The 12379-nt window shown below is 38.5% G+C and overlaps 1 protein-coding gene across 1 annotated transcript; it reads right to left on the bottom strand.

Moving 5' to 3' along the window:
- Window positions 1–3689: 3689 nt before the first annotated feature.
- Window positions 3690–5351, bottom strand: LOC146464621 (carbohydrate sulfotransferase 3-like). Its single transcript, XM_085129454.1, has one exon. The coding sequence runs from the start codon at window positions 5094–5096 to the stop codon at window positions 3894–3896; it is 1203 nt and encodes a 400-aa protein (XP_084985580.1). The 5' UTR covers window positions 5097–5351; the 3' UTR covers window positions 3690–3893.
- Window positions 5352–12379: the final 7028 nt, after the last annotated feature.

Here is a 12379-nt window from a genome sequence, read left to right as displayed (position 1 = left end):
CATTGCGCTGAGACGACGTTATTTTGCGATATTGTCGTCTCAAAATGACGGTTTCTGATTGGCTCAAAAACTGTCATTGTAAGCATGACAGCTCGTCACTAAATTTTACTTCTGTGAATGAACATGCGACGTTGGATGGTGTTGTTTATTTTTTTCATTTGAGTTTACAAAGCTTCTGACACTGTTCAAGGACCACTTATAATATTTTTTTGTGGTGAACATGTACTATGATACAGCAGATACCAAATTTTCAATAAAATTTGCTGGTAAAATGTTCAAACCAACTAGCTAGTCTATTTCATCAATGGTAGGTGCTTTATGGACTGTAAACTTTTACATTTTCTTTGTTTTGACGTACAAATTAAAGCCAAAAATTCAAATAACCGTCCCTAGAAAAAATTTCGCGCACGGATATTACCATGGCTACAGTTTAACTGAAGTAAGAATTTCTCTTTCAATCAGCGCATGATTTGTATTTTATCCGTTTACTCTCTCCAACAAAATGTCAGTATCGCGATAAAAAACTAAATTCGAGTTTGAGACGGCAATACGACTTTACATTGACGGCTAGTTGGGAGAAAATGTATTCCGGAGTTTATACTCTTTTTCAGCCATTTTAATTTTGATATTAAGGCTGGCTAATCGCCCGAAGACATCATAGGGAAAGAAGCGTTTCATTCATGTTCTTTGTCATTTACGCGCAGGGAGGATTGCAACCCTTAGGTAATCAAGAGCCTGTTTCACAGGAAATTCCTCCGCGAATCTGGAGAAATTTTCGGAAAAATGTCAGGGAAACATGAAATAATTACGGCACAGCAGTGATATTAAAACTCGGGAAATACGAGATCTTTCCCGTGAATGTCACCCAAAAGAAAAGCGCTGGTCATGTTCTGTGTAAAACAGTTCCACATAGAACAGTGGAGCCGCCGTTATTTCCTGGGGCGCTACTTGCCTTCAAATTTCATTGGTAAAGACGGTGTTAAAACGATTTTTTACGAGCCTGACAGGGGTCCTGACAGGCAGGAAAAACAAACGAGACATTTTTTACCCAGATATTCAAGCTGTTTGAGCAAGGAATGACGTTTTGGCAGCACCGGCAATGTATAGTTAAATTGTAGAGTCCCCAAAGGTAAATTGGGTAGTTTTGAGGTCACCTTGTAAACTGTCTCGCCAACAACGAAAAAAATCGCATTGAGCTCAGTAAATGTAATATTTGTTTATGGGATATAATGATTGAAGTTCATAGAAAAAATCAGCGAAATCGGTAAAAAGCCAAAAAATGTCTTATACGTCTAACGCGGACAGCCTCTTAAGGCCTCAATTCGAGGGCCGCGAAATCAAGGCAAATTCGGTGATACCGTACACGTATTTATATCCGAGAAATCCCAAAAGCTTCTGGCACAGAAAACGCAGGCTATTCACGTACGCAGCCTGAAATGGTCTGCTGCGAAGTCACCGATGGCGTCCACAAATCCTTAATTTGTAGCGTATTTTGATGCGAGTACCGCTTTTAATACGGTTACCACTATTCACTTCTGCATTCACGAGTTGGCTCACAGGAGCATTTGATTATATTCTGTGGACGAAAGTTATGTTTCCACTCTATAGCCATAAAATGAACCATATTGAAGAGTGGCCACACATCGAAAAGTCAGTTTGTTATGGCTCTTGTCAAACCTTCATCAAAGAATGTGTTTTTTTCGCAGTAAGAGGTATGATCTAGAACCGAAAAACAGGCTGATATAAAGGGCCAAATACTTTTTCTTTTACGTTTAGTTTCCACTTTCTGATGATATAGCTTTTATTTCTTACGCGAGGGAATTTACGTCAATGCTAATTTTTGCTAATTAACTCGGGTATTTTTAGCTAGCGAGAGTGAGAAATCGAAAATCTGGCCGTATTTTAACAAATAGACCCCGAAACCTTTGAAAATACACAAATACCTCAACACAAATTGAAAATGAAGGTGGGTTTCATTTTTGACCGTGGCCGCGATTTTATGATTTTGCTTGATATTTCTGTGCACTCGCTCTTAATACGGTTACCACTATTCACTTCTGTATTCTCGAGTTGGCTCAGAGGAGCCTTTGATTATTTGTCTTAACCAGACATCGTTTACTTCCAATGAGCTGGTAGAGAGAGGTAGCGTAGCATGGCCGATTTCGTGTGTTTCAAGTAGGACTGCATGCCTCTCCTTATCTGGTCGAAAATGGAGATATCCGGTTCATAGCAGAAAGGAACTGGGACTGAGATTAATGCCATGCCAACATCGAAATGGGTATCATTTGCGTATTACCTGGCGCACATTATTGGTGCCAAGTTTGAATGGGATCTTTTTAATATTTCCATATATATTCTTGCTTGTGATTTTTCTTCATTGTGAGACGATTTGTGACGTCACAATTTTTTTTAACAAAAACTTGAAAATCTCTGGAACGAGAGAAGATAATCAAAAAATAAAAAAAAACAAAAGAAGAAAAAGAAAACGCCGAATAGGCAAATAGGCCAAAAAAATTTCACTCCACTGCACTTTATGGTGCAACCTTGGAATAAACGGACATCAGAAGAGAGATTCCGCAAGTTCCGAATGGTCGTGCTGTAAGAGAAAAAGCTTATTTAAATATAGCAAAGTTCCTTTGTAATCCAACGCTGTGAACGAACCGTGAGCCTCGTAACGAGGTTGGTGGTAGCGCCGAGCGCCTCTAGTAGCGTTTTCTGCCCGCGGAGACGTTGAACCTGAATAACTTTTTAATATTTGCGCAAATACCATGAAACTTCAGGACTTTTTCGGAAATTGATCTGGGAAAAATTTGATGTGGTCGGTTAGTGTTTAATTAGCTCCAAAAAGCAATCCAGGTTCTGTCTTAGGTCAAACGAGTCTTTATTACTTGAGTTACCTAGCACCAAGACCCGTCCAACCCTTGGCGATCGTGCATTCCAGTCAGCGACACCTTATCTTTGGAATGCATTACCTTCAACAATTTGCAACATAAAGACATTGGACACTTTCATTGGACTAATTTCTTTTATTTAGCTTTTAAATAGATTTTTATTCATGTCTTGCCTTTTAACTAGTTTATTCATTAGGTAATCGCTGCCTTTGATTGTATGGGCTTGTAGTTTTTAATAGTTTCTTGTGTTCTTAGTTGCTCTAAACATAATTCTATTTTGACAATATTGTAAAGCGCAACTGAATATATCCATATAGAGGTTTGCGCTATACAAATGTAAATTATTATTATTATTATTATTATTATTATTGTTATTATAACTATTATTATTAGTATTTATTGAATTTGATGTTACAACGACAACCAACTTTGACAGGCAGTTTTCTTAAAATGAAGAAAAATTACTTTTTTTATTGTAACTTTCATGTTCTAACTCATATTATTTTCCCTTTATTAGTTTAGATTATACTTTTCGGTTAATTTTGGCGCTTTCCTAAATTTTTAGGGAAATCCAGAAATTCAAAATGGCCTTCATTTGGCAATCATGACAAAATTTACACGTCATATGACATCATCACTTTCCGTCGTGGACCTCAAAGAAAATATCTTTCGACGTATTATCTATCTTCCAAGCCTCACTGTCATATCTTCTGTAGTTGTGAAGTTATGGAGGGCCACAAAATTCACCCAAACCCCCTTCCCCCCCCCCCCCCCCCCGCTCAGTCCGACAAAAAAAGCCCGGTCTAGATAGGGTTAAATGTATCTACAAACAACTTTGTTATGAAGCATCATGTTTAAGAAAACGTTTGAAGCTCCCTGTTGTATCTTTTTAGTGGTTTTTATTATTTCATACCATACCTGGCTACAAGAGATCAGTCACTGACAAGAAACAAGCTCATTAGAAATCAATCACCCATGTTGGTTTTCAACATCCTGCTTTCTCTATTTCTCGTAGCCAAGAAAATTCATGAGATCACCACAGTTATTTTCTACCGCTCTTATGAATGGCTCCGGAGCGTTTTTCCACTGGCCAATAGAAATTGAGGCATTTTTGTACAACGAATAAGCACCTCCTTTTTTTGTATTTTTCGCAAGAGTACTTATCCATTCATCAACACTTGCCGACCAATCAAATCCCGCGAACCGGTACAGTTCCTTTGCTATATCTGTCGTATTCAACGCGAGGTCCTCGTAGCGAATTACTTTAAAACGATCCTTGAGCCAAGGCGGGGGAGATATCAAACCAAATTGCAAATTCTGCAATATTGAATCACATGTGCGGTTAACATATTTGCTAAACGATGGATGCAAGTGACTTTTCACCCATTTTAATTGTACCCTACAGTAAACCACAGCCCTGGGGTCTTGAACCAAGTGGATCATCTTGACGTCGTATCGGTTTTTCTGTTGGAAAAGCTCCTTTAACGTTTCTATTGTTTTATCAGGCACTCGACTTGTTAAAATCTTAATAACAGTGTGGTTGTGGCTATTGCATGATTCCCCTAACAACGTATTCGAAATCTTAGGCAATTTAGAAAGCGCCTTACTTCTGTCACGAGAAAACCTACTAGCCAACGCCGATAAAATCTTTTCACTGGAATTGCTAAAATCACACTGGAATAAGCTATCGATTAATGGGATGCAATATGTTTTATAGTTTTTCAGCTGTTCCTCAGTAGCGAAGCCTATTTTGAACCATTTTACGGAAGGGAAATACAGTGGTTCAAAAAAGTACATCACGTCCTGATTCTTGTTAAATAATGAGCCAAGTAAAGTAGATCCTCCTCGCCCTGGACTCAATATTATGAGATTTTTCCTTATAGGTAATGACTCGTTTGTTTTCTGTTCCCCATTTCTTGCGCTGTCGCTTTCGTTCGATAAAATGTCTTTAGCTTTTTGCCCATTCCCAAACATCTTTGGTTTTTCCTCTGTTTTTAGGACTTCTTTTTTCCGTTGTTGTCGCTGTTTGTCTCCGTGGTGGCGGAAATAAAGAAACTCCTTCATCAATTTGCTGGCGGAATTTATTTCTTGAAAGAAATGGATGGATGGCTGCCATGATCCTGTCAAATTCTGACTGTAGAAAAACACCAGAAGCAGCGAGGCACCAGCAGTGCAAAATAACAGAAACCCTAAACTGGTTCTCATGTTTAGGCTCAGCAAATCGCCTGTACTTGAACTTTGTCCGATTTCAAACTGCGAAAGCAAAGATAAAACATATGTAAAGCCTGGTTCACGCTAGTGTCTTACTGTCTGACCTGTTATCCTGTAGTTTGGATTCCTATCCCCGAGGATCTGCATTGGGATGCTGGACTCTCAGCTATCAATTAAAATTGAAGCCATTTCTCAGCTATTAGCTACAATTTTGGCAATTTTCTTCTGACATTTCTCTGTTAACCCGAGTTACTTCTGACATGTTTTTACGGTTTCGTATTTTATCAACGGTGTCCCTCTCATTAGCCGAACAGTGTCGAGTATCGTGCGGAGATTTTCGAAGAATTTTCGAGTGATTAAAATTTCTTTTGAGATTTTACGAACACTGTTAATCGCCTTCTGAGACGCCACGACTTCTATGGAACAACTCGTGAGGAGCTGCGAGCCATCTTCGTTAGCAACTTTCTCTCCAGGCATTAACTACACACTTACTGTCAAGTTACTTGAAAGTAAAATTCACACTATGATCAGGCAACGTTTAGCCATTAGCCATGTCAGCTAACAGTATCAATTAAAACAACCGCCATTTATCATCTGACAGTTAAAATTTTGGTCAATTCTCAGGTATCAATTAACCCCATGCAGACCTTTATCCTCGTTTCCCTCCAATTCTTGACTGTTTAATATTTCAGGTATTACCCACCATGCACTATTTAATTTGAAATTCTACTCAGTTCCAGTTCTACGTTGCCCTTTAAAAACCCTTAAAGGCCGATTTAGAAGGTACAACTTTTGCTTACGACTGTCGCATGCGATTTCTGGAGCGAACGCTTCTCGTGTCATACAAAAAAATCGCACACAACTCACGTCATTCAACATTGCCTATACCTACGAATGTCGTAGGATTTTAAAACATGTTTTTAAATCCTACGACATTTTTTGTGACGTACACGACAATCGTAAGCGAGTTGTAGGTTTGATTTACACGAAAGAATTCGTGTCGTAGGCCTTTAGTAAGTTTTTCGCATGCGACAAAGTCGTACTGTGTAAATCGCCCTTAAGAAACCGTTAAAAGAAACCGCTGGGTCAGTTTCGTTCCCAGGGTCTCTCCTCTTGACGGGAAGAGGAGAGACCCTGGGGGCGTGGTTGCTGCTGGGTAAGACGATCGTGGCCAGTTCATTGTAACGGGCTCGTAAGATGAAAGTGCACCGTTGAATCTCATTTTCTTGTGACATTACTCATGGCATAACATAATCTTAATATTTCGATTGGTGTGAGACATGTAACGAAGGTGGTCGTCTTTGAATTTCAAAATTTCCTGACACAACTTTGTTCGCAATTATCATGAATAAGCAGTACCATTTGCCATTACCTATTATGGAATATAATTCACGGTAAATTCGGTCACGTTCTCAAAAACTCACAAAATACTCTTCAAATTTCCGAAAAGCGAATACAAGTTCAATTCAAGTTATTTTTCTAATCAGTTTATGTTTGATATCAACTTTTTTGTTAGGTGACTTTTGAGCGAGTAATTTCACCGAAACCTTTCCCGAGGCGGTGGATAAAGACACTTGATTTATTCACTTTTATATTAAAATACATTGCCCTAAAAAGAATTACTCTAATTCAAGATTGTGAAATGAAATATTTCAAAATTCTAGATTAAATACTAAACTTTACTGTTAGTCGAAGAAAATTTGTTTTGACAGTTTTTTCCCTCAAACACAGGAATTACCCGTAGTTCTATGATTACGCTCACCCGTCATTTTAATTTTTAAAAATTAAAAAAACATGGCAATGCGTTGTTACAATTTACGACAACTCGGATTATCACAATTCACGGCATCAGTGTTATTATTGTAAGTCTCCTACGTAGAGGTTATTTGAATAACGGTTACGTGGCGTGGCCGTGTTGTTATATTTTGTATAGGTGGTTTGCATTGCCGCTTGCCTAGTCCCTGTACGGCCTTCTCCCAGGCCCTCACGGTCAATTCGTTTCGGTGACGCATCCGAGCCGAACGGCCGGGGAAAGCCTAGACAAAAACAGACTACGCATGCGTTTGTTTAATTTTTAAAAATGGCCGACGTTGCAAACAGCGGCAAATTAGGGAGGTTGAACAGCGACAATGGCAACGGCAGCGAAAACATCACCGGGAAATATAACTTTATTTAATTTGTGCTACTTCGCGATTATTTCAACTCGCTCAACTATTAATAAAGTGGCGAACTATCCAGGAATCAAATTGGTAGGAGTAGCATACAAGTTATGAAGGAAAATGAAAAATTCGTGCGTTCACGTCCTCCACAAAACCTTGAATGAGGCCATTTCACGTTGTTGAGTTTGCAGAGGACGACAGAGAAATGTACCAAAATGTAAAACGCACGTTCAGAGCGATTGTTTTTGCTCATTACAGTCAATCCAGGTCACGCGTGAATAGTATTTCCAAGGAATGAAATGAACATTCGAATTTCTCTTTGTTATGTCCGACGTGTGAATGGAATGTTGGACATTTCTCTGGAAATCGTTCCGAAAAAGACGCATTAACTGAAAAAAGGATTTAAAATACTTGGGAAACAATTGCTTTTCTTGAAATATTCAATTTTGCAATCTAAAGAAAATTCATAGCTTTATACCGTCAATAAGCTAGGGAAATTTATACGGGAACTCTGAAATCTCGTTGGCGATTTTCAAAACTGACATGTAAATTTCAAAACTCCGTTCAAATTTCAAAAATATCGTCCACGCGTGACGTGGGTTGACTGTAAAATATTATTGTTTTGCGGCGTTGTCGTTTCCGTCAATGGTTTCAAAACCCTCGTGGATGCATGTGTAATTGTAGATCGACTTTTGCCATCTTTGCAAACTCCTGAAAATGTAATGCTTGGACCACTTCAGATCGATTTAAGCTCTTGCGACTTTATTCCGACGGAACTTTAACATGTTAACAACTGCGACTGAAATATGAAAGTTCTCTTAACTTTTTCTTCAACCTAATAATCTATCGAAAATTAAAAACCGGTCAAGACTTTATTCTTTTGCTGTAAGATGCAAAAATGAAGAAAAACAAAAGCCTTCGCAGTCCCCTGTGAAAAGTATAAAGTTCAAACTTAAAAAAAGGCTAACCTTCGTCTTTCTCCTTCGAAGATGTTGTTAAACTACCAAATTGCTGGGTCACACTCTCTAGTTCGCTTTCTACAAACGTAGTAAATAACCGGTTGAAAATAGAGAGCCTTGCATCAAAACATGTTGATTTCAACGGTGAAGCCGATCGCTATTTCCCAGATAAATAAACTTATGCTTCCCTTCAAATTGCTCGTCAAAAAGGCGATTTCTAGAGGATAAAGCCGTACCGTATGGTCCATTTGTTTCGTTCTCAGAAATAATATAAATTAACTACTCTTATACACTCGAAAGAGACTTGTCGACCGAAGCATTTGCGTCGAAAGTGAGTTCGAACTTACCATATCTTCCACTTTTTCCGCCATGGCGCGAACCGCTCTACGTGAAATTTCCTCCCAGAATTAACATAGACATTTGTCTCAATGCTTACGTTTGGGTGTTAGTTTTCTTACGTTTGAAGGTTAGGGATTCTTACGTTTGGGGGTTAGCGATTCTTACGCTTGGGGGTTAGTTTTCTTACGTTTGGGGGTTTGGGATTCTTACGTTTGGGTGTTAGTTTTGTTACGTTTTGAGGTTAGGGATTCTTACGTTTGGGGATTAGTTTTCTAACGTTTGGGTGTTAGTAATTCTTACATTTGGGGGTTAAGGATTCTTACGTTTTGGGGTTACTTTTTTTACGTTTAAGGGTTAGTAATTCTTACGTTTGGGAATTACTTTTCTTACGTTTTGGGGTTAGAGATTCTTATTTTTGGGGGTTAGTTTTCTTACGTTTGGGGGATAATAATTGTTACGTTTGAGGGTTACTTTTCTTACGTTTAGGGGTTAGAGATTCTTATTTTTGGGGGTTAGTTTTCTTACGTTTGGGGGATAGTAATTGTTACGTTTGAGGGTTACTTTTCTTACGTTTAGGGTTTGGGGACTCTTACGTTTAAGAGTTAGTTTTGTTACGTTTTGAGGTTAGGGATTCTTACGTTTGTGGATTATTTTTCTTACGTTTGAGGGTTAGTAATTCTTACATTTGGCGGTTAAGGATTCTTACGTTTTGGGGTTACTTTTTTTACGTTTGGGGGTTAGTTTTCTTACGTTTGGGAGTTAAGGATTCTTACGGCTGGGGTTAGTCTTCTTACGTTTGGGGATTAGTTTTCTTACAATTGGGAATTAGTAATTCTTACGTTTGGGGGTTAGTTTTCTTACGTTTGGGGGTTAGGGATTCTTACGTTTGGGGATTATTTTTCTTACGTTTGGGGGTTAGTAATTCTTACATTTGTCGGTTAAGGATTCTTACGTTTTAGGGTTACTGTTTTTACGTTTGGGGGTTAGTAATTCTTACGTTTGGGGGTTTGTTTTCTTACGTTTTGGAGTTAAGGAATCTTACGGTTTGGGGTTAGTCTTCTTCAGTTGGGGGTTAAAAATTCTTACGTTTGGGGATTAGTTTTCTTACAATTGGGAGTTAGTTATTCTTACGTTTGGGGGTTACGGATTCTTACGTTTAGGGGTGAGAGATTCTTACGTTTGGGGGTTAGTTTTTTAACGTTTGGCGGTTAGGGAATCTTACGTTTGGGGGTTAGTTTTCTTACGTTTAAGGATTAAGGATTCTTACGTTTGGGGGTTAGGGATTCTTATGTTTAGGGGTTAGTTTACTTAAGTTTATGGGTAAGGGATTATTGGGTTTGGGCGTTAGTAATTCTTACGTTTCGGGGTTAGTTTTCTTACGTTTGGGGGTTAGTAATTCTTACGTTTGGGGGTTAGTTTTCTTACATTTGGGGGTTAGTAATTCTTACGTTTGGGGGTTAGTTTTCTTACGTTTTGGGGTTAGGGATTGATACGTTTGAAAGTTAGTTTTCTTACGTTTGGGAGTTAGTAATTCTTACGTTTCAGGGTTAGGGATTCTTACGATTGGGGGTTAGTTTTCTTACGTTCGAGGGTTAGGGATTTCTTACGTTTGGGGGTTACTTTTGTTACGTTTGGGGGTTGGTTTTCTTACGTTTGGGAATTAGAGATTCTTACGTTTGGGAGTTAGTTTTCCTACGTTAAGGGTTAAAAATTCTTACGTTTGGGGGTTACTTTTCTTACGTTTAGGGGTTAGTTTTCTTATGTTTGGGGGTTAGTAATTGTTACATTTGGAGGTTAGTTTTCTTACGTTTGGGGGTTAAGGATTCTTATGTTTGGGGGTTGGTTTTCGTATGTTTAGGGGTTAATAATTCTTACGTTTTGAGGTTAGTTTTCTTAGGATTTGGGGTTAGGGATTCTTACGTTTCGGGGTTAGTTTTCTTACGTTTAGAGGTTAGTTTTCTTATATTTGGGAGTTAGTAATTCTTACGTTTGGGGGTTAGTTTTCTTACGTGCGGGGGTTAGTACTTCTTACGTTTGGGGGCTAGTGTTCTTTCGTTTGGGGAATAGGGATTCTTACGTTTGGGGGTTAGTTTTCCTACGTTTGGGGGTTAGGGATTTTTACGATTAAGGGTTAGTTGTCTTACGTTTAGGGGTTAGTAATTCTTACATTTGGGTGTTAAGGATTCTTACGTTTTGGGGTTATTTTTTTTCTCGTTTGGGGGTTAGTAATTCTTACGTTTGCGGGTTAGTTTTCTTACGTTTGGGGGTTAGGGATTCTTACGTTTGGGGGTTAGTTTTCTTACGTTTGGAGGTTAGTAATTCTTACGTTTAACGGTTAGTAATTCTTACGTTTGGGGGTTAGGGATTCTTACGTTTAAGGGGGTTAGTTTGCTTACGTTTAGGGGTTGAGGATTCTTACGTTTCAGGGTTAATTTTCTTACGTTTGGGTGTTAGGGCTTCTAACGTTCGAATGTTAGTGATTCTTACGTTTGGGGGTTAATGATTCTTATGTTTAAAGGTTAGTTTGATCGAGGTTACAGATTCTTACGTTTGGGCGTTAGTTTTTTTGCATTTGGAGGTTAGGGATTCTTACGTCTAGGGGTTAGAGATTCTTTAGTTTGAAGGTTAGTTTTTTTACGTTTGGAGGTTAGGGATTCGTACGTTTGGGCGTTAGTTTTTTCACGTTTGGGGGTTAGGGATTCTTATGTTTGGGGGTTAGAGATTCTATAGTTTGGGGGTTAGTTTTCTTACGTTTGGGTGCTACGGATTCTTACGTTTGAGGGTTAGGGATTCTTACGTTTGGGGGTTAAGGATTCTTACTTTTGGGGGTTAGTTTTCTTACATTCAAGGGGTTAAGGATTCTTACGTTTGGGGTTTAGTTTTCGTAGGTTTGGAGGTTAGTTTTCTTATGTTTCGGAGTTAGTAATTCTTACGTTTGGGGGTTAGTTCTCTTACGTTTTGGGGGTTAGTACTTCTTACGTTTTGGGGTTAGTTTTCTTTCGTTTTGGGGGTTAGGGATTCTTACGTTTGGTGGTTAGTTTTTGTACGTTTGATTGTTAAGGATTCTTACCTTTGGGGGTTAGTTTTCTTACGTTTTGGGGGTAAGGGATTTTTACATTTGGGGGTTAGTTTTCTAACGTTTGGGGGTTAGGGATTCTTACGTTTTGGGGTTAGGGATTCTTAGGTTTGGGGCTATTTTTTTTACGTTTATAGGTTAGTAAATCTTACGTTTGGGGGTTACTTTTCTTACGATTGGAGGTTAAGGATTCTTACGTTTGGGGGTTAGTTTTCTTACGTTTAAGGGTTAGTAATTCTTACGTTTGAGGGTTACTTTTCTTACGTTTGGGGGTTAGGGAGTCCTACATTTGGGCGATAGTTTTCTTACGTTTGGGTGTTGGGGATTCTTACGTTTCGGTGTTAGTGTTCTTACGTTTGTGGGTTAAGGATTCTTAACTTTTGAGGGTTTGTTTTCTTACGTTTAAAGGTTAGGGATTGTTACGTTTGGTGGTTAGGGATTCTTACGATTGGGAGTTAGTTTTCTCACGTTTGTAAGTTTGGTACTCATACGTTGGGGGTTAATAATTTTTTTACGTTTGGGGGTTAGTAATTGTTACATTTGGAAGTTAAGGATTCTTACTTTTGGTGTTTAGAGATTCTTACATTTGGGGGTTATGTATTCTTACCTTAATGGGGTTAGTTTTCTTACGTTTTGGGGTTAGTAATTGTTACGTTTGGGGGTTAGGGATTCTTACGTTTGGTTGTTAGAGATTCTTACGTTTGGGGGTTAGTTTTTTTACGTTTGGGGGTTAGTAATTCTTAC

Source organism: Pavona decussata, unplaced genomic scaffold (genome assembly GCF_977016875.1).
Source record: "Pavona decussata unplaced genomic scaffold, jaPavDecu1.1 SCAFFOLD_161, whole genome shotgun sequence".
NCBI lineage: Eukaryota > Metazoa > Cnidaria > Anthozoa > Scleractinia > Agariciidae > Pavona > Pavona decussata.
The sequence above is the reverse complement of the archived record's forward strand: the minus strand, read 5'-3'. Positions and strand labels throughout refer to the sequence as shown.

What these genes read in the sequence shown, in the direction of transcription:
- LOC146464621 (XM_085129454.1), bottom strand. Translation starts at nt 5,096, where the DNA reads ATGAGAACCAGTTTAGGGTTTCTGTTATTTTGCACTGCTGGTGCCTCG.